At 53.5% G+C, this 27,177-nt stretch overlaps 2 protein-coding genes across 3 annotated transcripts; one reads left to right on the top strand and one right to left on the bottom strand.

Annotated features, from left to right (window-relative positions):
- The first annotated feature begins 47 nt into the window (after nt 1-47).
- tprb (translocated promoter region b, nuclear basket protein) lies at nt 48-20,533 on the top strand. 2 transcript variants are annotated; one of them, XM_067230355.1, is made up of 50 exons: nt 48-198; nt 602-706; nt 804-877; nt 965-1,061; nt 1,178-1,281; nt 1,388-1,552; nt 1,669-1,761; nt 2,028-2,108; nt 2,209-2,296; nt 2,393-2,533; nt 2,679-2,785; nt 2,930-3,127; nt 3,282-3,389; nt 3,531-3,757; nt 3,991-4,154; nt 4,304-4,446; nt 4,612-4,760; nt 5,070-5,232; nt 5,797-5,931; nt 6,085-6,225; nt 6,693-7,046; nt 7,148-7,300; nt 7,421-7,537; nt 7,687-7,890; nt 8,242-8,426; nt 8,605-8,752; nt 9,567-9,704; nt 9,970-10,101; nt 10,550-10,680; nt 10,962-11,172; nt 11,474-11,620; nt 11,895-12,093; nt 12,253-12,446; nt 12,591-12,664; nt 12,810-13,006; nt 13,326-13,589; nt 13,769-13,932; nt 14,332-14,412; nt 14,550-14,783; nt 14,887-15,024; nt 16,177-16,273; nt 16,718-16,869; nt 17,797-17,865; nt 17,939-18,030; nt 18,116-18,237; nt 18,521-18,619; nt 18,711-18,864; nt 19,525-19,643; nt 19,745-19,831; nt 20,099-20,533. In XM_067230355.1, exons 1-50 carry the CDS (start codon nt 48-50, stop codon nt 20,146-20,148), a joined length of 7,140 nt encoding a protein of 2,379 aa, XP_067086456.1. In that variant the 3' UTR covers nt 20,149-20,533. The 2 variants fall into 2 exon arrangements, with proteins under 2 accessions (XP_067086456.1, XP_067086455.1); XM_067230354.1 differs by having other exon boundaries at nt 13,769-13,933; nt 14,324-14,412.
- Nucleotides 19,963-27,177, bottom strand: prg4b (proteoglycan 4b). Its single transcript, XM_067230356.1, has 15 exons — nt 26,890-27,177; nt 26,664-26,744; nt 26,196-26,312; nt 25,943-26,062; nt 25,618-25,692; nt 25,439-25,507; nt 24,885-24,944; nt 24,492-24,776; nt 23,271-24,104; nt 22,755-22,841; nt 22,352-22,488; nt 22,101-22,257; nt 21,870-21,977; nt 21,284-21,412; nt 19,963-20,676 (listed from the first exon to the last, which is right to left on the bottom strand). The coding sequence occupies exons 2-15, from the start codon at nt 26,728-26,730 to the stop codon at nt 20,564-20,566; spliced, it is 2,358 nt and encodes a 785-aa protein (XP_067086457.1). The 5' UTR covers nt 26,731-26,744; nt 26,890-27,177; the 3' UTR covers nt 19,963-20,563.

Here is a 27,177-nt window from a genome sequence, read left to right as displayed (position 1 = left end):
AGATGTAATTTGCGCTTGCTCAGAAGTGCGTGCGTGGGGAGTGAAAAATGGCGGCAGTGTTGTTGCAAGTGTTGGAGCGGTCAGAAATAACTAAACTCCCCAAAGCTGTTCAAAATAAACTCGAGAAGGCTTTTTCTGATCAGCAGTACGAGATAGATTCTCTGAAAGCACAACAGGAGCAATTCCGAGTTGACAGTGGTAAGACATCGTGCTGTAGCCTATCTTCAGTGTGGTTAGAGAGCTAGCCGACTAGCACTAGCTAGCTGTTTGGCACTGGCTATTTACTGGAAATTGACCACCATCAAACAAGCGTGCCTATGGAATTATGCGAATCAATTTTTAATGTATTATTTATTTACTTTCCCCCTGTTTGAAAATTAATTGATTATTGATACTGGATTATGAATAGAATAGTTTAGTAAGTAGTTGGAGCCTGGTAGTTACTGTAGCTAGCATTAGCTAAACACCTAAGTTGTCGAAACGTTTTAGGCTAACGTTAAACTAGTTCAACAATAGCGATAGCTATCTATGCATCTTGCCAAGCGAACTCGACACACAACCCCAGTTTTTTGGGTAACTAACTAGCTTCTTATTTTTGCAGAGCAACAGTTCTTTGAGAAGGTGAAACGGCTTGAACAAAGCCAGGAGGAATTTGTGACCCAGACACAAGAACACCACAAACTAAAAGAGGAGTTATCCAAGTTTGGTAAATGAAATTAACCTCGTTCATTCAGCCATGTGCTAATGAGGCCATAACTAGAATGCACATTGTGACTTCAACAAATATGTCCCCGTTTTAATAGACGAACAATTGAAAAGTGCCCGTGAAAAGAACAGGGAATATGAAGTTACCCAAGAAAAGCTGTCTTCTGAACAGGTGAGGTAGCGAGACTTTAAACATCCCCCACCCTTCTCTGTCATTGTCTGATGAAAGGATGAATGGACATATGTTTTGTTTTCTAAGGTTGTGCTGTCAAAAGCCAAAGATGAACTTGAATCAGAGAAGCGTGAGCTCGTCCGCACCCTGGAGAGACGATCCCAGGATATCGAATATTTGAGCGGTATGGATGATTAAATTACTAAAACGCATCTACCAAGATATACTTAAATGACACATAGCAGCTGAAGATATTCAGTACTCTATACCATATCTGTGGTTTGTGGTATCACCCCCCAGAGGACCTGAGGCGTGTCAATGACAAACTGGTGGAGACCAACGCGTCCAAGATGGGTCTGCAGGTCAAACTGGACGACCTTGAGATATCCGAGATCAACATCAAGGCAAGTCACGCCGGACAGAGGGGCTTCTCTCCCCCCCCCCCCCCTCTCCTGGGTTTTGAACGTTTTGATTTGTGACACCCCCCCCCCCCCGCTCGTTGCTCCACAGTACAGGGAAAAGCGTATGGAGCAGGAGAAGGAGCTGCTGAAGAGCCAGATGGCCTGGCTGAACGACGAGCTGAAGGCCAAGAGCGAGGAGATGATGGCTCTGTCTCGACAGAAGGGCAACGAGATCCTGGAGCTCAAATGCAGCCTGGACAACAAGGAAGACGAGGTGAGTCAGGTGGCTGAGCGGTGAGAGAAGCTTTCGTCGTTTCCATTCATACATTTCTCAGTTTTAAAATGTTTGATTTAAATTACGGTGTTTTGTAACAAGCTGTTTTTTTGTAGTTGAACAGGGTTCAAGACCAGGTGTCCAGTTTGAAGACCGCAAACGAAAGCCTTCAGAAGCAGGTCGAAGACATGATCGTCAAGCTGAAAGAGGTACAGTAGCTTTGGGACCTTTTTTTAAAGACACTTGACACTCCTGGCTCTGAAGTCTGGAGTCAGGTGGCTGAGCGGTTAGGGAAGCGGGCTAGTAATCTGAAGGTTGCCAGTTCGATTCCTGGCCGTGCAAAATGACGTTGTGTCCTTGGGCAAGGCACTTCACCCTACTTGCCTCGGGGGAATGTCCCTGTACTTACTGTAAGTCGCTCTGGATAAGAGCGTCTGCTAAATGTAAGTATTTTTTCCCTTTTCTTTGCATCCAGGCCAAGGAACAGCAGGCCAGCATGGAGGAGAAGTTCAGGAACGAGCTCAACGCCAACATCAAACTCTCCAATTTGTACAAGGCATGTATCGCTAGTCTGGCGCACCCCTTAGTTTGTTGACAGACAGAAGTTGTTTTCCTTCTCAGACACCGTCCAGGACTGAACTCTTAGTTTCTTCCAGAGTGCAGCGGCTGATTCCGACTCGAAGAGCGAGGAGCTGAGCCGTGCCGTGGAGGAACTCCACAAGCTGCTGAAGGACGCGGGGGAGGGTGAGAGACACCGACCGGACAACAGAACCGCCCGTTCACCTCACCCTGCCGTGTCTGTAACGACGTGTTTCCCCCCTCCTCTCTCTCCGTCCGTAGCTAACAAGGCCCTGGAGGCGAGGCTGCAGGAAGCGGACGGTGCCACGGACAAGATGGCCGCCGAGCTGAAGGAGAAGATCCACAGTCTGGAGAAGGAACTGGAGAACGCCAACGACCTTCTGTCTGACGCCAAGCACAGAGGTGAGGCTTTCAGAACTGAGCTCCCTGACCCTGGGAGGTCAGTTGACCCCCCGGTCCAAACAGTCCAGCACTGAGCTTCAACCCATCCGTTTGTCCATGTGTACTGATGTTCGTCGTCGTGGTGACGTGGTGTGTGTGTGCGCAGGTCCCGGGGGAGCAGCCTTGATGATGTCAGAGGAGCGGATGACCACCATGTCGCCAACAGCTGCTGCTGTGGCCAAGATAGTCAAGCCTGGCATGAAGCTGACCGAGGTAAACAATTTGACAAATTTGTGTTGCGTTCGTCAAAAAAAAAAAACACAACACTATAATCGTACAGCGATGAGAAACGGGAGGATGGGAAGCAAGTGTTCTGCGTAGTTCTCCGCTCAGCCTGACGGTGGTTCCTGTGTGCAGATCTACTCGGCGTACGTGGAGGCCCAGGATCAGCTGCAGCTGGAGCGCCTGGAGAACAAGCGGGTCAACAAGTACCTGGACGACATCGTGCAGGAGGTGGAGGCCAAGGGGCCGCTCCTCAAACGGCAGAGGGACGAGCACGAGCGCATGCAGAAGTCCGTGGCCAGCCTGTCAGCCAAGCTGGAGCAGGCCGTCAAGGTCAGACCAGCCGCGTGTGTGTGTGATTCTGGGTCTGTTTGGGTGATTCTGGGTCTGTTTGGGTGATTCTGGGTGTGTGTGGGTGATTCTGGGTGGGTGTGTTGGAAGTGTGTCCCGTTGTTTGAAGTGGAAAGCTCACGTGTGTGTGTTCCAGGAGGTGCACCGACTGCAGCGGGAGACGGACGAGTCCAACAAGCGCTCCTCCGTGCTGGAGAGGGAGAACCACCGGTGTGAGCTGCAGCTGACCGACACGGCCCAGCAGGTAGGCATGGAAACACCGTTCTCTGCCCCTCCCCCCCCTCCCGCTGCCCCAACATCTCTCCCCCAACCAACGGCCGCCTGCGCTGTCATGGGGGATGTTTCCGGGTGGTTCTAAGGCGTTCTGGTGTGTCTCCGTCTCCAGGTGCGCGTGCTGCTGATGGAGCTGGAGGAGGCGCGGGGCAACCACGTGGCCCCGGACGAGGAGGCCTGCTCGGCCGATGTCAGCAGCACGTCGGAGGTCATCAGCCAGCACCTGGTGACCTTCCGCGGCGTGGAGGAGCTGCAGCAGCAGAACCAGCGCCTCCTGGTGGCTCTGAGGGAGCTCAGCGACGCCCAGGAGAAGGACGAGGTGGAGACCACTGGCTCCAAGTGAGTGTGTGTGTGTGTGTTAGGTGGTTTATATTTGTGTGTGTTGGTGGTAGGTGATCTGTATGTGTGTGTGTGTGTGTGGTAGGTGGTTTGTGTGTGTCTGTTGGTGGTAGGTGGTCTGTATGTGTGTGTTAGGTGGTGTGTATGTTAGGTGGTTTGTATGTGTGTGTCTGTTGGTGTTAGCGTGTGTGAGGTGGTGTGCACGCCTGACCCTCTCCCTCCCCCCGGCCCAGGCGTACTGAGCTGGAGCAGAGTCTGCAGGAGGCCCAGACGGAGCTGGAGGCCCTGAGGGGTCAGCGCGTCCAGCAGATGCAGCTGGCAGAGTCCATCGTGAGGCAGAGGGACATGTACCGCGTCCTGCTGGCCCAGGCCACCGGGGCCTGCTTCCCCCCGCAAGGTGGGCTGGTGTGGGGGGCGCATCCGTCAAACACCTATCCACACACACAACCCAGCAGGCCCTTCGTTAAGGAGCCGTATTTTCCGTCACCGATCAGCTGGGTTTGTGTCTAGGGGTTCGTCACCTTTGATCCCTTTTGTTTTCTTCAGGACCCGCCGCCCCCGAGGAGTTCTCCCTGACCTCCACCCCTCGCCGCTCCCCTGCCGCCACCCCCACCGCGGCCACGCCCACCGGGTTGATGATGGCGAGCGAGTCGACGGAGGCTGCCGAGGCGAAGGCAGCCCTGCGACAGGTGAGCCCCTCAGACCCTCCTCCTACCACCAGAGGTCGCTGTCTCTCCACAATTAGTGGCCTCAAATTGTTTTTTTGGTTATCTTTTCTGTAACGTAGAATTAAGTGGCTAGGTTGTTTCCTGGGTTATTGTTAAGCTGAAGTAAAGGTGTGTGTGTGCGCACAGCTGCAGGAGGTGTTCTCCTCCTACAAGCGCGAGCGGGCAGAGAGCGGCAAGGCCCTGACGGAGCAGAGCGAGAAGCTGCAGGAGCAGATCTCTGACCTGCACTCCCAGAACGCCAAGATCTCCACACAGCTGGAGTTCGCCTCCAAGAGGTGAGCTTCCTCCTGGGAACATTTGGGTCGGCATGTGACGCGCGCTGCAGTGTGTCGGGGAGGTCATGTGACGCGTGCTGCAGTGTGTCGGGGAGGTCATGTGACGCGTGCTGCAGTGTGTCGGAGAGGTCATGTGACGCGTGCTGAAGTGTGTCGGGGAGGTCATGTGACGCGTGCTGAAGTGTGTCGGGGAGGTCATGTGACGCGCGATGCAGTGTGTCGGGGAGGTCATGTGACGCGCGATGCAGTGTGTCGGGGAGGTCATGTGACGCACGATGCAGTGTGTCATGTGTGCTGGTGGGTCTCCAGGTACGAGATGCTGCAGGACAACGTGGAGGGCTACAGGAGGGAGATCGCCTCGCTCAGAGAGAAGGGCCAGAAGATGGCCGCCACGGCCCAGAGGAACGAGCAGAGCATCCACAGCCTGACCCAGGACCTGAGGGCTGCCCAGGAGAAGCTCACCATGGCCGAGGTCTGACCGGCTTGCACCCTTCTTATGGACACAACCCGTGTGTGTGTCAAAGCTGCTGTGTGTGTGTGTGTGTGTGTGTGTGTGTGTGTGTGTGTGTGTGTGTGTGTGTGTGTGTGTGTCAAAGCTGCTGTGTGTGTGTGTGTGGTCGTGTTCAATTACCCTTGTGGGAACAAAACTCCCTCAAGGATAGTAAAACATGAAGAATTAGACTGTCTTAACTTCGAATGCTGGTTTTAGGATTAGAATTGCATTAAGGATTAGGGTTTAGTGGATAGAGAACACGATTTTGAATGGGGAGTCAGTTGGCTGAGCGGTGAGGGAGTCGGGCTAGTTGCCCGACTCCCTGCCAGTTCGATTGGTTGCCAGTTCGATTCCCGGTCATGCCAACTGACGTTGTGTCCTTGGGCAAGGCACTTCACCCTACTTGCCTCGGGGGGATGTCCCTGTACTTACTGTAAGTCGCTCTGGATAAGAGCGTCTGCTAAATGACTAAATGTTAATGAATAGTCGGGCCCCACTAGGCTAGAAAAACCAACTTATGTGTGTGTGTGTGTTGTCCCTCAGGGCTGTGCTGAGAACCTGCGCAGGGAGAGAGACCTGCTGAAGCTGGTGGAGGCTAAGATGACCCAGGAGAAGGAGGCCATGCAGAGCCAGCAACGCAGCCAGACCCTGCTGCTCAGCAACCTGCAGACCATCCAGGTACACACACACACGCACACACACTTACTAACACGCACATTAACCAACGCACACAGGAGACACATACACACACACACAGATGTACAGTAACAGCATTCAACTGTTCAATCAGACACAGGCATGTTTCTCTAACGTGTGTGTGTGTGTGTGTAGTCCACCCTGGAGCGCTCTGAGACAGACACCAGGCAGCGTCTGAGCAGCCAGGTGGAGAAGCAGGAGCGAGAGCTGTCCCAGCTGCAGAGGAGGCTGGAGCACGAGGTGGAGCAGAGGCACGTGCTCAGCAGGACCCAGGACGTAGGTTCCCCCTCCGTCACGCCTCTCTACCTCCACCTGGAACAACACACCTCACTACCTCCACCTGGAACAACACACCTCTCTACCTCCACCTGGAACAACACACCTCACTACATCCACCTGGAACAACACACCTCACTACCTCCACCTGGAACAACACACCTCACTACCTCCACCTGGAACAACACACCTCACTACCTCCACCTGGAACAACACACCTCACTACATCCACCTGGAACAACACACCTCACTACCTCCACCTGGAACAACACACCTCACTACCTCCACCTGGAACAACACACCTCACTACCTCCACCTGGAACAACACACCTCACTACATCCACCTGGAACAACACACCTCACTACCTCCACCTGGAACAACACACCTCACACGTCCATCCTTTCTTCGAACTCTGTTTTCCCTCCTCCTCTCCCCTCCTCCTCTCTCCTCCTCCTCTCTCCTCCAGGTGCAGCAGGTGGAGGCCAGGAGGCAGCTGGAAGCCCAGGTGTCCCAGCTCCAGAAGACCAGGGACCTGCTCAGCGCCGCCCAGCTGGAGGTCAGCTCTCTGCGGTCGCAGTCAACCCCCGGCGAGTCCCCCAGGCAGGCCCGCCGCTCCCTGGGCTCCCCCACCGCCCTGGGCGCCCTTCCTCCAGGGCTCCAGAGCCCAGACCAGGACACGGAAGGCCTACGTGGCTGCCTCCGGCAGGCCGAGGCCCGGGCAGAGGAGCTTTCGGAGCGGCTGAGGACCGCCACCTCCAGCCTGGATCAGTACAGAGCCATGGCCCACAGCCTGGAGGAGTCCCTGGACAAGGAGAAGCAGGTCAGGACCCTGCCCATGGACCCCTGATCCCCATAGCCACCCAGATGAACCTTTGAAGAACCCAGTTAGCCTGTGTGTGTGACTGTGGGTTGTGTGTGCAGGTGACGGACGAGGTGCGCTCCTCCGTGGAGGAGCGTATGAAGGAGGCCGAGGAACAGCGTCGGCAGCTGGAGACCAGACTCCTGGAGGCCGAGAAGGAGAAGCAGGCCGGGCAGGAGGAGAACAGGAGAGCCCTGGCTGCTGTGGAGCAGGAGGTGCGGAGGGAGAGGAGAGAGAGAGGGGAATGAAGGGGGGGAGGGAGAAGGAGAAAGAGAGATGACAGTTTCACTCTGGCGTTTTCCCCCCTGGTCATATCTGCTTTTGTCCCGTACCAGATGAGCCAGCTGACGAGCCAGCTGAGCAGTGTCCAGGCCGACCACCAGGAGGCGCTGCAGAGGCTGGACCTGGCTGCTTCCCAGGCCCAGCAGACTGTCCTGGACAGCCAGGAGCAGGTGGGTCAGGCTAGCCTAGCCATGTTAGCTTAGCCACGCGGCTTACCATTCTCAATTCCATCTTCTCCCTCAACGTCCGCAAATGAAGCCCCTCACCCATCCGTCTAGGATACCCTCAGGTGTAACTCTCTAAACTCCCTCCCCCCCAGGCGCGCCTGGTGTCTGAGGCCCAGGACAAGTACGAGCGGGAGATGATGCTCCACGCCGCAGACGTGGAGGCTCTCCAGGCGGCCAAGGCCCAGGTCCTGCAGGCGGAGCAGCTCCACCACCAGCTGCAGGAGCGGGCGGGCCAGGCCAGCGTCCAGCTCCTGGAGGCCCGCGTCTCCTGGGAGGAGCAGGAGAACATCCTCAAGGTGGGGCGGGCGGGAGGGAACCGAACCTGAGAACTAGCAGGACGTGGAGTCAGACTTCGTCTTCCCGTCCAGAATGGCAATTTTATTGGGGGTGGTTGGTGGCGTCCTCGATCCTGTAAAAGACTGCATACACTTACATTTTCCTAGATTCCCTTTCACTAGATTCATCCATTCACATTTACTAACGCCTTAAAGGGTATTAATACATTCACCAACGACCGACCTGTCCCACTGCACGAGATGAAGTAAATAAACACACTGAGACATCCTATGCAGTTTGAAGTTGTCGTCCTCAAGTCTACCTGATGGTCTTCATATTGCCGTTTCTCTCTCTCTCCCTGCCCTCTTCAGGAAGAGATGTCGAAGGTGTCCGTGCGCTCGGAGGAGCTTCAGAGGCAGAACACCCTGCTCCACGAGCAGATCCAGACCATGAGCAGCAAGATGGCCGCCACCCTGCAGCGAGCCACCGAGAGCCCAGCCGCCATCTCCCTCGCCGAGGAGGCCCGGTCCCAGGAGCACGTCCTGGAGATCCTCCGGTAACCAAGGGAACGCCCCCCCGCCCTCCACACACCTTCTGCTTGTCTGTGTTAAAAGTTGCCTACAGTTCAGTTTACTCGAAGCGTTCTTAGTTTTCCCCCCTCTCTCGTCTCACGCCCTTCACCTCCCTCCCTCTCTCCCTTTTCCTCTCCCTCTCCTCCCTCCCCCATCTCCCAGGTTTGTGCGGCGTGAGAAGGAGATAGCGGAGTCGCGGTTCGAGGTTGCCCAGGGGGAGAGCCTGCGCCACAGGCTGCGGGTGGAGCACCTGGAGAGGGAGCTGAAGGAGATGCAAGACAGCCTCACTGCAGAGAGGGAGAGGATGCAGGTGAGCCGCGCTCTGGAGGTCATCCCGGCACTATCGCACACCGTGTCTAGATCGGGGTTCTCCTGGAGATCGGGGTTCTCCTGGAGATCGGGGTTCTCCTGGAGATCGGGGTTCTCCTGGAGATCGGGGTTCTCCTGGAGATCGGGGTTCTCCTGGAGATCGGGGTTCTCCTGGAGATCGGGGTTTTCCTGGAGATCGGGGTTCTCCTGGAGATCGGGGGTCTCCTGGAGATCGGGGTTCTCCTGGAGATCGGGGTTCTCCTGGAGATCGGGGGTCTCCTGGAGATCGGGGGTCTCCTGGAGATCGGGGTTCTCCTGGAGATCGGGGGTCTCCTGGAGATCGGGGTTCTCCTGGAGATCGGGGTTCTCCTGGAGATCGGGGTTCTCCTGGAGATCGGGGTTCTCCTGGAGATCGGGGGTCTCCTGGAGATCGGGGGTCTCCTGGAGATCGGGGGTCTCCTGGAGATCGGGGGTCTCCTGGAGATCGGGGGTCTCCTGGAGATCGGGGGTCTCCTGGAGATCGGGGGTCTCCAGAGCTGTGCCTCGAGATCAAGCATCTATAGGTGTTCACTAGTCAACCTGATTCTGATCGTTAGCTGGTGGATGTGTTGAGTCAGGTTAGTTACAACTGGAGCAGGAGCAAAACTACAGGAAATCAGGTCTCCAGGAACGAGGGATGGAGAGTCTTGGAAAACTAGTTAAAAAAACCAAATTGAGCTTGAGCCTCTGTCCTTGTAACCATGAGTCTGTGTGCTAGTCGAATACTTAAACACGCACTCAACGATGGAAGTATTGAAATTTGACCCCTCCCTCAGGTGACGGCCAAGACCCTGTCCCAGCACGACGAGCTGATGAAGAAGACGGAGACCCTGAGCGTCTTGATGGAGTCCAACAAGATCCTGAGGGAGGAGAAGGAGAGGATGGAGCAGGAACTACAGCAGACCCAGGCCAAGGTTGGTTAAGGATGGCCAGCTTAAGGCCAGTTCACTCTGCCCAGACAAACACCAGTAAACACTAGCAGGTGTTCTGTTGTGTTGGTTTGGTGCGAAGTCTCTGTCGACGTTTGTTGGGGGCAGTGTGACAAAATGAGTTATTTTTTTTAAACATTCTAAACCCAACAGCCAACAGTAGAGTTGAGGCCGTGCAAGCTGTCCTTAGACTGCGGAGAGAGGGGACACCAGCTCACTGTTTGTGTTTCCTTGGCGTGGTCTGTGTCAGGTGTGTAAGCTGGAGGCGGAGGTCCTGCCAGTGCAGCAGGCCAACGCAGAGCTGAGTGAGAGGACCAGCATGCTGCAGGCAGAGAAGAAGCTTCTGGAAGATGACGTCAAGCGCTGGAAAGCCAGGACCCAGGTCAGACACCCCTGCCAGGCTCACACCACCGCCAATGGTAGTCAGGTGGCTGAGCGGTTAGGGAATCGGGCTAGTAATCAGAAGGTTCCCGGTTGGATTCCCCGGCCGTGAAAAATGAAGTTGTGTCCTTGGGCAAGGCACTTCACCCTACTTGCCTCGGGGGGAATGTCCCTGTACTTACTGAAAGTCGCTCTGTATAAGAGCGTCTGCTAAATGTAATGTAAATGTAAGTACATTTCACACTCCTGGTCGAGCAATCGGTCATTTTTTATTTACACGCCACATTTAAATCCAGCTGGTGTCAACCAAAGTGCTATACAGCAGAACTAATTACAGACAGTATGACAGAGCGTGAGACAAACCAATATCGCAGGCCGCAGTAGCTCACGAGGTGAGCGTCTCCTATTCCGTGAGCGGGAGCTGAATTGTCCCTCGCGTGTTCCCGTAGCACCTGGTGAGCCAGCAGAAGGATACAGACCCGGAGGAGTACAAGCGCATGCACTCTGAGAAGGAGGGTCACCTGAAACGCATCCAGGCGCTCAGCGAGGAGACCGGCAGGCTCAGGGCGGAGCTGACCAGGTGAGGGGTGACGGGACGTCTGCATAACTCCCCTCTCTTTACTGCTGTTCATGTCGTTCTTTACCAGCTAGTCACTGTTGGGTGAATCTCTCTGTCTCTCTCCCCTCCCTCTCTGTCTGCCTCTCTCTGTCTCTCTGCCTCTCTCTCTCTGTCTCTCTCCCCTCTCTGTCTGCCTCTATCTCTCTCTGCCTCTCTCTTTCTGTCTCTCTCTCCCCTCCCTCTCTTTCTCTCTGTGTCTCTCTCTCCCCTCCCTCTCTGTCTCTCTCTCCCTCTCACACCAGGAGTGGTGGTTCCGTGACCTCCTTGCAGACCCAGCTGTCCAATCTGCGTGAGAGCCTGGGCAGGCTGACCGCAGAGAGGGACTCCCTGAAGAAGGATGTGGAGGCCAAGACCCTGGAGGTCCAGGAGAAGGGCCGCACCATCACCCAGGTCAAGAAGATCGGCCGGCGCTACAAGACCCAGTACGAAGAGCTCAAGGTGGAGCACGACAGGGTGAGTCGAGCTAAAGCCAGAAAAGGCGGCCCATATTTCTTTCTTAATTCTCTTTTTTTGGAACAAAAAAAAATGTTTATATACTGTAATTTTTTTAACAAAATACATGTATATCTTTTAATTTTTATGAGCTATTTTCTAGAAAAAATATAAAAAAAACACACACATAAGGTTGTGTGTGTATACACACACATATAGAAAAATGGGTTTGCATAATTTAAAAAAATAATGTAATCTCCTCTCCCTGTCAGTGGGGAAGAAGGTAGGCGCTGTGTGTTGACTGCTTGTTCTGGGTCTCCAGATGGTGGCGGAGGCAGCCTCGGCCCCGACCCAGGACCAGGAGGCCCGGCAGGCCTCGGCCCAGGAGCTGCAGGCCCTGAGGGGCTCCCTGACCCAGGCTGAGACCCAGAACAAGGACCTGGAGAGCCAGGTGGAGAACCTCAACAAGGTCAGAGATGGTGGTCCGATTTGTGTGTGTGTGTGTTCACCTCTTGAATATGCGTGAACGCGTTTCTCACTTTGTTTACAAGTGTTCTTATTTGTCACCTGTCCTGACCCTCTCACCTGTCCTGACCCTCTCACCTGTCCTGACTCTCTCACCTGTCCTGACCCTCTCACCTGTCCTGACCCTCTCACCTGTCCTGACCCTCTCACCTGTCCTGACCCTCTCACCTGTCCTGACTCTCTCACCTGTCCTGACTCTCTCTCCCTCCCCCCCTCAGGCGGTTGGAGAGCGCGAGGCGGAGGTGCGGGGCGCCCAGGAGCAGACCTCCCGCCTGCAGGGGGAGCTGTCCCGGCTGAGGCAGGACCTCCAGGATAAGGCTTCTCTGGAGGAGACCCTCCGACAGCAGATCAGCGACAAGGAGGAGAAGACCAGGAAGGCCTTACTGGTGGCCAAGCAGAAGATCAACCAGCTGACAGGTACAGAACGCATCGCCCTCCCTGAGAGAGGCCGAGGGGGTGGGGTCTCTAAGGTGGGAGAGGAAGGAGAGAGATGTAAAAACATTCTCTTGAGTATTTATTGTTCCTGACCTCTGACCCCTGTGTCCCTGACGACCCCTGTGTCCGTGCGCCTCCCAGGTTCAAAGGAGCAGCTTCAGAAGGAGAACGAGGAGCTGAAGCAGCAGCGCGAGGAGCTGGAGGTGAGGGTGAGCGCGCTCAAGTCCCAGTACGAGGGCCGTCTGAGCCGGCAGGACCGGGAGCTGAGGGAGCTCCGGGAGCAGCAGGAGAGACAGGAGCAGAGAGACGAACCCCTGGAGCAGGGACCCAGCAAGGTAGGAGGGGAGGAGGAGGGAGGGGAGAGGGTTGGGTTGGGTGGTGTAGGAGAAAAGGTGTCAAAACACAGGGGCCTCTGGAATATCTCTGCATGCAAAATGCTGCCTGTTTGAACACTTAACGTGTGTGTGTGCGTGCTGCAGGCCCAGGAGCAGCAGAGGAACACGGAGCAGAGACAGATCAGTCTGAAGACCACCCCAGCAGCAGACAGGGGCAGGTGCGATCACGCTCGCCCTATTCACCTGCTCCCTACACTCACACACCGATACACAGCATTCATACCCCCCCTGTCCTCTCCCGTTCAGCTGCACTACATCTGTTAACCTCCCCTCCCTCCCGACCCCCCCTTTGTGGTTCTCCAGTGCCAGTACCTCGGAGCCGCCCACTGCCAACATCAAGCCCACCCCTCTGGTGGCCACGTCCGGCAAGCAGCCAGCCATCCCTGGGAACAAGCCCACCCCACGGGCCAGCATCAGGCCCATGATCACCCCGGCCACCGTGCCCACCCCAACCCCCACGGCCACCGTCATGCCCACCACGCAGGTGGAGAACCAGGAAGGTGAGCGAGACGGGCCGGCACAGAGGAGGAACGACTAGGGGTGGGTGGGGGAATCGCTTCACATTTGAATCGCGATTCAGTCTGCTAGCGATTCAGATCGATTTGTTTTTTTTGTTTTCAAAAATCGGGAATCGATTTTTAATCGAATCATGACCCCACCAAGAATCGAATCGTGAGGTACCAAAAGATTCCCACCCCTAGGAACGACTCCTCTCTCTCCGTCTGTGGAGTTAGCAAATGTTTTGACTTGAGGGGATAAAAATAAATAAAATTGTGAAGCATTCTGACACCTGTGACCTTTGACCTCCCCGCCCCCTAGCCATGCAGTCGTCCGAGGCCCCCCCGGAGCACGTGACGGTGTACGGGAGTGCCAGCGGGTCGGTCCGCTCCACCAGCCCCAACGTCCAGACCTCCAGCCCCATGCTGGCCCTCCAGCAGGGCCAAACCCAGGCCACCGCCTTCGTCCAGCCCACCCAGCAGCAGAGCGCGCCCCACGCCGAGCCGGCCAATCAGGAGCCGGCTCCGGTGGTGATGGAGGCGCCGGTGGAGAGGCCCTCCACCTCCTCGGCAGTGTTCGGAACATGTAAGCGAGCAGGCGGACTTGAGATACTCATGGCTGGAATGAGACTGTTAGTTTTCACACTGCAACTTCTGTGTGATTGGCTTGTTGTTAGATTTGAGATGTGATTGGACATTAAGCGGATGTGTGTGAGTGCCTGAGTCCTGGGTTCTGACTGCTGTGACCTTGCCGCCCCGCCCCAGTCCCCCCCACCCCCGGCCCCTCCTCCATGTCTAAGAGGCCTCGCGAGGAGGACGTGGAGACCTCCGCGGGAGACGCCGAGGCCCCCCAGGAGGCCCCCCCGGAGGACCCCTCCGAGCCCCCCATCCCCAAGAAGATCCGCATCATCCAGAGGGTGGGGCCAGAGGTGAGCACCGGCACGCCCACTCAAGGCCCCCGTCACCCCCCCCCATCACACCCCGTCACACCTCTATCATGCCCCGTCACACCTCTATCACACCCCGTCACACCTCTATCATGCCCCGTCACACCTCTATCACACCCCGTCACACCTCTATCACACCCCGTCACACCTCTATCACGCCCCGTCACACCTCTATCATGCCCTGTCACACCTCTATCATGCCCCGTCACACCTCTATCACGCCCCATCACACATCTATCATGCCCCGTCACACCTCTATCATGCCCCGTCACACCTCTATCACGCCCCATCACACATCTATCATGCCCCCATCACACACCCCCGGAGCCCAGGGTAAGTGGTGGTGTTTCATGACTGTGTTGTGTGGTGTTGGCCCCCCAGGAGGAGGTGCTGGCTGAGGAGGGCCCCGAGTACGAGGGACCCGCGACATCAGAGGCTCTGGAGGCCCCAGAGACCAGCCAGGTGAGGCCTCGAGCACCCAAATAATACTAGATATAAAATAATACTCTGGGATAGGGACTGAAGAACGTGGATGTCCTCCTCCACTACGTATCTCAGTGTGTGTGTGTCCCTGCCCGTGTGTGTGTGACGTTCCCCAGCCGGAGGACTACCCCGTGTCGGAGCAGGACGAGGAGCCCGTGGTCCCGATGCCCCTCCCCCTTGAGACGCCCCCGTCCCAGCCCGCCGAGGCCACGCCCACCGCCGACACCCCCGACCAGCCACAGCACGAAGTCATCGTCATCGTGAGTGACAGTGAGGACGAGGAGGAAGAGGACGAGGAGGAAGAGGAGGAAGATGAAGAGGAGGAGGAAGAGGAGGAGGAGGAACAACAGGTGAGAAAAGGGAGTGTTGACAAGTCGCGTCTGGTGACTTGGAAATGTGTTTCTGACCACATCAAGCAATGGGGTGTTTCTGAAGCCGTCTTCCTGCTCGCAGGACTACGACCAAGACGACGAGGAGGAGGAGGAGGATGAAGAGGAGGAGGAGGATGAAGATGGAGGCATGGGCGAAGGAGAGGAGAGCAACGAAGGGAGCGGAGAGGGCAACGAGGCGTACGAAGCAGAGGACGCCGAGGTGAGACACACACACACTCCTCAAACCAGACCCCCAAACACACACACTTCCAGTATTATGCGATCCCGCCCACCTAACGACACACTTCCTCTCAAACCCACTCATCATTTCCCTTCGCCTCGACCCCCCAGTGTAGGGTCGCTGGGCTGTCTGCGTGGGGCTCTGTGTTTACTGTAAGGCGCTCTGTACGCGGTCCTTCATAGCATGAGTCAGTGTCTGAGCGCTGACTTGGAGTCCTCGACGCCTCTTTCCATTGATGTCTAGAAGGGTGGGTGGAGGGGCGAGACGGGGAAGTCCCCTGGCTGGAGGGCTGGGTGGGTGAGGGGGTCCTGGCTGGAGGGCTGGGTGGGTGAGGGGGTCCTGGCTGGAGGGCTGGGTGGGTGAGGGGGTCCTGGCTGGAGGGCTGGGTGGGTGAGGGGGTCCTGGCTGGAGGGCTGGGTGGGTGAGGGGGTCCTGGCTGGAGGGCTGGGTGGGTGAGGGGGTCCTGGCTGGGTGGGACTGTGTGGTCAGGGTGTGGTTAGCTGCCTGGACATTTACTAGAGTTCACAGTGAGGAGGGGAAATGAGTCATGATAGCTAGCATGTGGTGGGTCCTCCCATCGCTGCCTGACTCCTGTCTCTGTCTCCCACTTTCTCTCCCCCTCTCTCTCTCTGTCTCTCTGTGTGTGTCTCTGTCTCTCTCTGTCTCTCTCTCCATCTCTCTCTCTCTCTGTCTCTCTGTGTGTCTCTCTCTGTCTCTCTCCATCTCTCTCTCTCTCTCTCTGTCTCTCTGTGTGTCTCTCTCTGTCTCTCTCCATCTCTCTCTCTCTGTCTCTGTCTCTCTGTGTGTCTCTCTCTGTCTCTCTCCATCTCTCTCTCTCTGTCTCTGTCTCTCTGTGTGTGTCTCTCTCTGTCTCTCTCCATCTCTCTCTCTCTGTCTCTGTCTCTCTGTGTGTGTCTCTCTCTGTCTCTCTCCATCTCTCTCTCTCTGTCTCTGTCTCTCTGTGTGTGTCTCTCTGTCTCTCTCCATCTCTCTCTCTCTGTCTCTGTCTCTCTGTGTGTGTCTCTCTGTCTCTCTCCATCTCTCTCTCTCTGTCTCTGTCTCTCTGTGTGTGTCTCTCTGTCTCTCTCCATCTCTCTCCCTCTGTCTCTGTCTCTCTGTCTCCCTCCTCAGGGGGATGATGATGTAACAGACCCGGGCACAGAGACAGAGGAGAGTCTGGGTGCATCTGACTCCACACAGCGAGCGGCCGACTCCCAGACACCCAGCTGTAAGAAAACACAGTCTAGTCAACACAGTCTAGTCAACACAGTCTAGTCAACACAGTCTAGTCAACACAGTCTAGTCAACACAGTCTAGTCAACACAGTCTAGTCAACACAGTCTAGTCAACACAGTCTAGTCAACACAGTCTAGTCAACACAGTCTAGTCAACACAGTCTAGTCAACACAGTCTAGTCAACACACTTTACGCTCCCGTCATTAAGCTAGCTGCTGTAACGTGTTAGTAAAGTCTGTCTGGACAGGGATGAATGTGTTGAAGTCGGATACAGTTGAAATCCATTAGTGCTGTAATGCACCTTTATAACAAGCCTTATTTCAGCCCATATCCAGAACTAGTTTGGGTGGTAATTGAAGTGTTATATGGGAAATCCCTAAATACAGATCTGAAGGATTTCTAACTTGATTCTGACGTTTTCTTGACCCGCTCTCAGTTGAGAGCTCCATGGAGGTCTTCTCCTCCGAGCAGACCAGCTCTGTCTCCCGCATGCCCCAGTCGCCAAGGAGACCGCCCCTCTCTCTGCCCCCCCGCCTGAACATCCTCCCTGCCCCCCCCCAGGAGCTGGGGCCCCCTGCTCAGTTCCAGGTATGTACCGGTCTCTCTCGTGTGTGTGTATGTGAGAGAGAGTTCTTAATGTGAGAGAGAGTTCTTAATGTGTGAGAGAGTTCTTGGTGTGTGAGAGAGAGAGAGTTCTTGTTGTGTGTGAGAGTTCTTGTTAACCAGCTGTGTGTGTGAGAGAGAGAGAGAGTTCTTGGTGTGTGTGAGAGAGTTCTTGGTGTGTGTGAGAGAGTTCTTGGTGTGTGTGTGTGTGTGTGTGAGAGAGAGAGTTCTTGTTGTGTGTGAGAGTTCTTGTTAACCAGCTGTGTGTGTGTGTGTGTGTGTGAGAGAGTTCTTGGTGTGTGTGAGAGAGAGTTCTTGTTGTGTGTGAGAGTTCTTGTTAACCAGCTGTGTGTGTGTGTGTGTGTGTGTGTGTGTGTGAGAGAGAGAGTTATTGGTGTGTGTGAGAGAGAGTTCTTGGTGTGTGTGAGAGGGAGAGTTCTTCTTAACCAGCTGTGTGTGTGAGAGAGAGTTCTTGGTGTGTGTGAGAGGGAGAGTTCTTGTTAACCGTGTGTGTGTGTGTGAGAGAGTTCTTGGTGTGTGTGAGAGGGAGAGTTCTTGTTAACCGTGTGTGTGTGAGAGAGAGAGTTCTTGGTGTGTGAGAGAGGGAGAGTTCTTGTTAACCGTGTGTGTGTGTGTGTGTGTGTGTGTGTGTGTGTGTGTGTGTGTGTGTGTGTGTGTGTGTGTGTGTGTGTGTGTGTGTGTGTGTGTGTGTGTGTGTGTGTGTGTGTGTGTGTGTGTGTGTGTGTGTGTGTGTGTGTGTGTGTGTGTGTGTGTGTGTGTGTGTGTGTGTGTGTGTGTGTGTGTGTGTGTGTGTGTGTGTGTGTGTGTGTGTGTGTGTGTGTGTGTGTGTGTGTGTGTGTGTGTGTGTGTGTGAGAGAGTTCTTGTTAACCGTGTGTGTGTGTGTTTTCCAGCGTATTCCCATCCGTCGGCCGTCAGCAGGCCGAGGTCTGCAGCTGACCCCAGGGATGGCCAGCAGCGCTGTAAGTTCCAGCCTCTCACAACCCTGTATCACAAGTGTGTGCGTGCGTGTGACGGCCTCTCTCGTCTCCATAGCAACTGTTCTGCGAGGACGATGACAGGATGGTTCCCAGCACCCCGACCCTGCCTCTGCCTCACCGCTCTGACGGCTTCGCTGAGGCCATCCAGTACGTACACACACACGTCCACCCAGTCCCCCAGTTCTTAACCTCCCCGAGTCCGTTCTCCTAACCCCCCCTCCTATCTGACCAGCTCCCCCCAGGTGGCAGGTGTGTCCAGGTTCAGGTTTGGGCTCCAGGAGGACTTATCCCAGACCAGCATCGCCTCCTCCTCATCCTCCCACTCCGACCTGGGGCAGCTGGCCTCGCAAGGAGGTACGCCCAGAGGCCCCGAGGCCCCAGGGCCCTGACCCGCCACGCACCCACACCCGCCTCTCCATCTACACAACCTTCCTGTCAGGAAGGAAGCATGACAAGGCTCCTGTTCTTTTCTCTCTCTCTGTCTCTCTCTCTCTGTCTCTCTCTGTTTGTCTCTCTCTCTGTCTCTCTCTTTGTGTCTCTTTCTGTCTCTCTCTCCGTCTCTTTCTGTCTTTCTCTCTCCGTCTCTCTGTCTCTCTCTGTCTGTCTCTCTCGCTCTGTCTCTCTCTCTGTGTTGTAGGTCTGGGGATATACGACAGCCCTCTCTTCCTGGCTACTCAGGAAGAGGAGTCTGGGGGAAGAAGTGTACCCACCACACCCCTGCAGGTGTTAGTCCCAGGTAACCACACACACACACACACACATACACCCCATCTCCACCGTCAGAACAAAGTGCTCATCGTTGCTGCGACGCCCCTGTCCTCCTCCAGCGACGGCGTTCCCCGAGAGGTTGACCTCCGAGGGGCCGGTCATGGCCTCCCAGTCCGTCGCCGTGGTGAGCACCTCCAGCGTGGGCGTGGCGGGGACGTCCGAGCCCGGCTCAGAGGAGAGGGAAGACGTCTTCCTGGAGGGAGAGGGAGACAGGTGAGGCCACGTCACCATCACCCCGTCACACACCTGAAGCAGCCAGCCCCAGGTGTTTTCAACTGGTTTAATCATGTGTTTCTCTCTGTCTCTCTCTCTGTCTCTCTCTCTCTGTCTCTCTCTCTCTGTCTCTCTCTCTCTGTCTCTCTCTCTCTGTCTCTCTGTCTCTCTCTCTCTGTCTCTCTGTCTCTCTCTCTCTGTCTCTCTCTGTCTCTCTCTGTCTCTCTCTCTCTGTCTCTCTCTCTCTGTCTCTCTCTCTCTGTCTCTCTCTGTCTCTCTCTCTCTGTCTCTCTCTCTCTGTCTCTCTCTGTCTCTCTCTCTCTGTCTCTCTCTCTCTGTCTCTCTCTCTCTGTCTCTCTCTCTCTGTCTCTCTCTCTCTGTCTCTCTCTCTGTCTCTCTGTCTCTCTCTCTCTCTCTCTCTCTCTCTCTCTCTCTGTCTCTCTCTGTCTCTCTCTCTCTCTGTCTCTCTCTCTCTGTCTCTCTCTGTCTCTCTCTCTCTGTCTCTCTCTCTCTCTGTCTCTCTCTCTCTGTCTCTCTCTCTCTGTCTCTCTCTCTCTGTCTCTCTCTCTCTGTCTCTCTCTCTCTGTCTCTCTCTCTCTGTCTCTCTCTGTCTCTCTCTCTCTCTCTGTCTCTCTCTCTCTCTGTGTGTGTGTGTGTCAGGGCCAGCATGGAGGCCTCTCTGGAGTCGGTGTCCCAGGGGGAGTCGGAGGAGCCCTTCCAGCCGTCAGACGATGCCAGCCTGCCCTCCACCAGCCAGGAGCCTTCCTCCAGCTCTGCAGGTGCTGGGAGACCCCCCTCCCTTCCACACTACACACACTACACTTCACCTCTCCCTCCACACCCCCCTCCCTCCCTAACCTCTCCTGTCCTCCACTCTCAGACCCCAGCAGCAGTAGCCAGCCCAGGGTCTCCAGACCCCCCAGACAGCTGCAGCGCTGGACTGACAACCGCGGGCGCACGAAGAGAGGTGGGACTCGCACACACACACAGTCACACGCGCACACAGTCACGCGCACACACAGTCACACGTGCACACACAGTCACACGCGCGCACACACGGCTCGTAAATTAATGATGCAAAAAACCCAAGATTGATACTTCTCATTATACATTTTTATTTAAATGAAGAATACAGAACATTAAAAAAGTCATCTGAAACACAGTGACACACGTATACAGGCACTGTACAATGGTACAGTGGGTTCTGATTTTTCTTGTCGTTTGGTTTCTCCAGGTCAGACGTTGCTGTCTCGAGGTGTCCATGGGAGACGATTCGCCAGATAAAGCACCAATCAGACACTTCAACATCATTCCTGTATTCATGGCATTGTCATAGAAACAAAAGTAATCGAATATGACCCTAACAGTTGACTTTTAGTCTAGGAAGGCAGACGTCCTGAGCTATGTAGTGTACATATTTGAGATCAACAATATAGGAAATTGTGTTCTTCATAATGCCATCTCAAAATACTTTTTTAATCACTGGAGCAGTCTTGTATGGCCTCTGATTCTATGACGCTGGTTATCATTAGTCCTATTATATGTGTGTGTGTGTGTGTGGTCTCCTCGATCTGAATCCTAGTTTTTGTACTTGTAAGGTTTGCGAAAGCAGTTCTGGCGTAAGCCATTTGTTTTATGGACAATGCTAATAAAGTTTGGAAATCTGTGACAGTTTGTGGCACAAGTTTGTTTGGAGTTATCAGACTGTCTTTGGACAGTTGAAGAAGTCCTTTGCTGAGTTCTTCTTTGGAGATAAGCTCATGGGTGTGGCCAGAACAGGACGATCTTCCATCTTCACATTATAGTATTTGGCTAAGAAAAAACACAACGAGGAGGGCAAAATAAGATATGAGTACAATATTCACAAAGTATTATCATTTGACTGGCAGATACGGGATAGATTTAGTCATGGTAGCATCTTGGCAGAGAGGGGAGTTCCTGTTGATGTTTCTTTAGTGACAGAATGACTAGACGTTGTCAAGCTTGTGTTTTCTCGACCACTCAGACAGATGAGTCACCCCAGCCTGGACACATGTTTCTGGTCAGACATGACGTGTGTGAGAGGTTAACGCGTGTCTCCTAACTGCAGACAGGTGCAGGGACTAGCTGACGGGCAGGGGTTGGCCTTTTTACTGGAGATGTGATGCAGGGCTACGCCCTTCTGTTGCCCTTCTCTGGCAGCCTTTCTCAACCCTGGTCCTTAGGGACCCCCTGCACTGCCCGTTCTAGAAGTTTCCCAGCTCCCGGACGCCTGATTCATTATGAATGGGTCGTTAACAAGCTCGGAAAAAGCCCGATAACGACCCATTCAGTTGGAGCAGGAAGGTCACGAGGACGAGGGGTTCACGAGGACGAGGGCTGGGAAAGGGCTGCTCCGCGGTGAGAGCCGGGTCAGGAACGTGTGGATGTGTGTTCTTACACCGTGAGAAGACGTAGTAGCTGTAGCCCTCGGCTAAGCGGCGATTGGGGATGGACACGGCGGAGGTCACGGTCGAGGGGAAGCCCTTCCAGGTCACACGGATGTTGATGGCCGGTCCCAGAGGAGAAGCTGGACGGGTACGAACATAATCATCGACATTCACTCTTTTAGTAGCTTACATCATCTGGTATTAGTGTCCTGTCAGTTGATAATACTGTGTTAGTTCTTACATTTACATTTAGCCATTTAGCCATTTAGCAGACGCTCTTATCCAGAGCGACTTACAGTAAGTACAGGGACATTCTTCCCCGAGGCAAGTAGGGTGAAGTGCCTTGCCCAAGGACACAACGTCATTTGGCATGGCCGGGAATCGAACTGGCAACCTTCAGATTACTAGCCCACTTCCCTAACCGCTCAGCCACCTGACTCCCTGTTCTTCCAGTACATCGAGTACACACACCCACATAAAGAGGGGGACGGTTGTTTGTAACATGTTTGTTTTAGTGCATCATCTGTTTATACGCTGTGAACCTTGCTCTGTATTCCTTCCCCCTCCCCCAGAAGTCGAAACGGGAGGATTTATTACCTGCTTGTCTGGCAACCCGGTTGCGTGCTGTGTACACAGCATAGTGGACCTTCTTCCCACAGGTTGGACTGGTGCCCTGCTTATAAGAATACCTTTGGACCAATCCCCCTGGAAGAGCCAATCACATGAGAGTTGTCAAGTGACACACAAACAAACGACTCTTGCTATACAACCCGAATCGATACTGTGGTTGGATGTATCCTAACACCAACCACTGCTCAGCTCTCTTACCGCTTTTGAAAAAGTAAACAGCTTCTCCTCTCCTGCGGTACTCAGGCACTGATAGGGCAGCGGTGACCTGGCCTTGAAGCCCGTCGAAGCCCGTGCTGACCAGCTTAGGGTATCCTTGGTCCACCATGCCGTTCTCAAACCTCCAGTACTGAGGTCCCTGGACGAGATTCCAAGACACGCACACATCGCTTAGCTCAGGACACAAGCCAGCTACCATTCGAGTAGGTTTCTGTGAGAACGGGGGTGTTTACCTTCAGGATGTAGGTCTTGCCCTGGCAGTTGCAGCGCGTGAAGACTGTGTCGATGGGAGAGGGGACACCCCACACGTCTGTGATCCCTCGGGCTGGACCTGGGTTTCTGAAGCTGTCCAGCACCCAGAAATAGTGTCCTGACAAGAACCAGTACAGTACTGTCACCCATCCTCGTCATCTATAGCATCCTCAATTTGTCTTTGGACACTGTAGTGCAACAACACATTTTTTAATAACTCCCTTAACTAAAAAAAAGATATATTATCGGAAAAACTGTTTCCCTGTTCTGTTGGGAGAATCTTCATTCCTGTGGACATTCTAAGATGAGGAACATGTTCTAAGGTGTGAAGCTGGGTGGAACCGTCTGGAAGGTTGGGGCTAGCGTCTGGCATTGGCCACTGACCTCGGAACACCACGATGGTGCCGTTCCTCAGCGTGGTGGTGGCACCTGCCGGGCGTCCTGTGCAGAGGTTGGTGTTGTTGTTGTCATCTGGAAATAAGGAACGCGTTATGGGAGATGTGCGTGAGCAGGGAGCAGAGGAGGGGCATGGAAAACCGTGGGGATTGAAGCCAGACTTGAACCGGTTTGGGTGTGAACTGGGATAATGATTTTCCAATGCTTCCCATCAATTTGTTTAGCTTTTTGAAGGAGCTTTGAAGGAGAGCCCCCCCCCCCCCCCCCCCCCCCTTTTAAACAAACTGCCTGGCTTGTTATGGTGGGAGTAAACCGACACTTCTGACAGTTAACACACTGCAGTCTTTCTTGAGAAGAGATTTTCATAGTCACAAAAACCAAAGCTAAATGTCTGGCAAATTCATATATTGCTCAGTAGTAAAACAGAAGGGAAAACAATAACAGCTTTGAAAACTTTAAGACTACTTTTGGTATTAAAGGAAGACTGGGAATGCGTGGTCCTACCTGACTGGTAATCTCTGGGGTTATATGTGCCCAGAGCCTGTGCGAGGTCAGAGCTGGGCTTGGTTGGTTTGGGCTTCGGTTTTGAGGTGGGTTTGGCTGGGGCTGGTTTGGTTGGGGCTGGTTTGGCTGGGGCTGGTTTGGTTGGGGCTGGTTTGGCTGGGGTTGGTTTGGCTGTGGTTGGTGTGAGCTTCATGCGGTCTGTGGAAGTTTCCTCTACAGCTGCATCATCCTCTTCCTTTACCGAGGTTGCTGGTGTTGGATTCATGGATTCATCTTGAGCTTTGGGGTCAGAAATATCAGAGATGTCACCTTCGGCCTCTGAACTGGGTTTAGGCTCAGGGTCGTCCTCAGACACTGGAGTGCTGGAGGTTCCCTTGGAAACCTGAGGTTCAGAGGGAGAGACGATTGTGGCTGTCGAGGCATCGTTTGAGGCGTCCTGCTCTGAGGCTGGGGTGGTGGCCTCAGGGACAAGCGGGTTGGTGGAGGGGGCGGTGCTGTCTGGAGAAGCAGGGGTAGGCTCTGAGTCGTCTGGGGACGGTGGGTTCTTGGTGGGGCCTGCAGAGGTTGGGGGAGAGGCTGTGGTGGTGGTCAGGTCACCTGCACTTTCTGGGTCGGGCACAGGGCTCTCAGAGCCATTAGTAAGAGATTCGTTGTCCACATCCTGGGTCTCAGGCTGTGGTTCGCCCTGTTCGTCAGGCTGGGCGTCGCTCTCGGCAGGGGAAGTCGTCTGGGCCTCTGAGCTGGGCTGAGCGGAGGGGGATCCAGGGAGAGTGGGCTCAGGCGTGGGTGGGCTCGAACTGGAATCAGGCTGTCCCTCGAGATCACTGGGAGAGTCTGGGAGACGGACAAACATGACGTGAGACGGTGTTACATTTGACGTCAATCCAATTAGACAGAGGTGGATCCCCAAAGGAGACTTTTCACTTCACATTAAGATGACCTTAACCCTTGCGTTATCTTCGGGTCATTCTGACCCATTAGTTATTGTGACCCACCATCGTAATGCGACAAATTTACCATGTACAAAAACAAAGTGAAGCCTTTTCTTTTAACCGTTGGGCTGTCTCAGACCCCCCACATTGCAAAGGTTAAAAGAAAATTATTTGTATTTGTTTTTGTATTGGGTAAAATTGGATAAACACAACGATGGTTCGTTATGAACCTTTGGGTCATGTGACCCGAAGGCAGCGCAAGGGTTAAGAGGTCAAATGTCTCACACACCTGCTTCACCGCCGGGGACGGTCTGTGTGGGAGGACCGTCGGAGGGACCCGTGTCTCCCTCCTGGTCCCCAGGGAGGGTTGTGTCGGTGTCCTCTGCAGTGGCTTCTTGCTCAGGGTCATCCTGGCTGTCAACCAAGGCGGTGGTCAGGGTCAGGGAGGGGTCAGAGGGCACAGGCTCAGGCAGGTCAGAGAGGGAGGGTTCGTATCCACTAGAGGCTTCTGGGATAGGGGGGACCTCCAGCCCTGTGTCGGTAGGGATGTTTGGGTAGGTCTCACCTATCACATCTGTCAAAGAAGGGATGAGGGGAAGGAGAGAGAACATGATTATTACTATTACCTTTGACTGTGTGACATGCTGTTGTTGAAAACACCGTTTAAAACGACCTGTCTCACCGTCATAGGGATCCTGTGGGGATTCTGGGGTTAGTGGACTGAATTCACTCTCAGGTAAATCTGAAAATTAAAATCACACAGTTCAGTCATACAAAACCAGCCTACATTTTGAACTGACCTTTAAGTTACAAGTCCCTCAAAACATGCTCTCATTCATGTCATCCATGCTTCTCCTCTCGTCTGTTGTGCAACTTCACAGTCCACTTATAATTACATTATTTCCCTTTATTTTTCTTGGTCAGAGGAGCTGGGACAGAGCCCTTGGCCCTCGAAGAGGAAACTTGGACACAACTGACTCAAAACCCATGAGCCACAGAGCAACAGCCAACTCAAAACTTCTTGACGTCACACTCTCAAAAACGTCCCTCACTGATTAGGCCCGTTTTAAACCGGATTATCCAGGACGTCCTGTTTAAACCGTCAAGGGACAGTTATGACTTGACGTTTCATTGTAATGCTGTGTTAAGGCTCTATACGGATGAGCAACTAATGAATAAACAATCAAATAAACCTACCTAGTAAGTAACTATTTAATACTAAATAGAGATCCTTACCTTGGTCCTCTTCCAAGTCGCTGTTGACGGGAGTCTCCTCCGGCTGTTCGGCTGGTTGACTCTGAAAATCTGCAGAATTGTTGGATGTAAAACAACATGAGTTTTCTACATCCTATGTAACCGTTTCCTACATAGCTAAAAGCTGCCGTCTCTGATGGCTATTGCGTCGTAAATGATACCTGTTGGTTTGTTATCGTTTACGTTATCGCATGAACTAGTCTTCGCTGGTGTACTGGCTGGTCCTTTGCTTGATTCTGTGGTAGTTACCAAAACAGAGATGAGTGAACGATAAACTGATGCTTTCATGCAGCTGCCTTGCGTGCACATCTACATGCATATAACCTAAATAGCATGCCTTCATGCTTGACCACGAAGAATCTAATTCAAACCACAAAACAGGACTAGACTAACCACTAGGCCTACATGCTTTTTTTATACATAAATAAAACAACATTAAAATGTTTTATTTCATAAAACCGTGAGGGGACCAATGGGGGGGCTTGCCTGGATCACAGTTGTTCTTGAAGTCTGGGCAGCACTGGTTGTACTGCTGACAGTCAGCATCACAGGTACAACCTCTGCCTCTCTTGAACGGCTCTCCACAACGTCCTTTGCATGAGTCCTCTGTCAGACAAGTAATACAACCGTCAGTATCACTGTATTAGGTTGTCTGTCATCTTTCCATGACAGAGACAGGTCTGAGGTGCCACACCAATAGCCTCATGGGAAGGAATGGAACGTTGAGCAAGGGCCTTACTGGTGGTGCACTGGGATATGTAGTCTTTACAGCACTCGTCGTGAACTACACATTCGTAGTCACAGTGGCACAGAAAACCTCTGTAGTATTCCTCTCCGCATCTTCCACTGCAGCTTGCTACAGATTACAAATCACAAAGCAGAAGGCATGGGAAAACACCGCTAAAAGACACAGTAAGGCATCAGTGTCATTTTAAAAAACGATTCCTGTTTTTCCACTCAAATTATTTAACCCAAACAAGAGAACAAGTGACCAGTGGTAAATATTCTCACTTTCCTAGTTAATCATTTGTGATTGGGTCAACAAATCTGCGCAGGGACAATCAGTACGGACGGACTCATGCATTTCTTGAAACTAGGATCGAACATCAAGGATCTCCGAGGCTGATTGCTGGCCTTTGCTAAGTAGTTAACGCATAACAGTTTTTCATTGAAAGACTCAAGTTTGGCTGTATATGCGTATACTCACACTGAGCGACACTTGATGGTACGGCACAGGTCAGTAGAAGTATGACAGAAAGCACTGAGACAGTCATCTTCACTTATGAACCTGAACAGAAGGACAAACAAGGGGAAAATATGATAATGCAATTGAGTGTAACTATACAATCATTAATTACTAACGATGGCTAAGTGTCTGCAAAACAAAGCATTGAATATGTTGAACGGATCAGTTTGACAAAAGGTGATCTTACCTTGAGAGAGAAAATCCCTGTCCAAATCGTCTTGAATCTTTAGAAAACTGGATGTATGCTTTTATAAGGAGTGTGTTTGTATTGAGAAATGTTTCCAGTTTATCAGCGGTCCAGTCCAATTAGGTGATCTCGGAAACGTCCTCCTACGCTCTTGGGTGGCAACGATGGACTGCACATTCGCCCCCTCACATTTTTAAGAACTTCCGAACTCACTCGTTTTAGTTTTTTTGTGCCAATTCATGACATCAGACCGTAGACACAAATTCCACTTTTTTCTCTGACATTTAA

This window comes from Osmerus mordax, chromosome 27 (genome assembly GCF_038355195.1).
Source record: "Osmerus mordax isolate fOsmMor3 chromosome 27, fOsmMor3.pri, whole genome shotgun sequence".
Lineage (NCBI taxonomy): Eukaryota > Metazoa > Chordata > Actinopteri > Osmeriformes > Osmeridae > Osmerus > Osmerus mordax.
This window is presented reverse-complemented; position numbering and strand designations above follow the sequence as displayed.

What these genes read in the sequence shown, in the direction of transcription:
- prg4b (XM_067230356.1), bottom strand. Translation starts at nt 26,730, where the DNA reads ATGACTGTCTCAGTGCTTTCTGTCATACTTCTACTGACCTGTGCCGTA. An exon ending in CAAGAACAACTGTGATCCAG is followed by an intron (nt 25,693 to 25,942) that starts GCAAGCCCCCCC and finishes TAACTACCACAG; the next exon opens with AATCAAGCAAAGGACCAGCC. An exon ending in CACCATCGTGGTGTTCCGAG is followed by an intron (nt 22,489 to 22,754) that starts GTCAGTGGCCAA and finishes GGTTCTTGTCAG; the next exon opens with GACACTATTTCTGGGTGCTG.
- tprb (XM_067230354.1), top strand. Translation starts at nt 48, where the DNA reads ATGGCGGCAGTGTTGTTGCAAGTGTTGGAGCGGTCAGAAATAACTAAA. An exon ending in CCAGAGGGTGGGGCCAGAGG is followed by an intron (nt 13,934 to 14,323) that starts TGAGCACCGGCA and finishes GTGTGGTGTTGG; the next exon opens with CCCCCCAGGAGGAGGTGCTG. An exon ending in GCCTTCCTCCAGCTCTGCAG is followed by an intron (nt 19,644 to 19,744) that starts GTGCTGGGAGAC and finishes CTCCACTCTCAG; the next exon opens with ACCCCAGCAGCAGTAGCCAG.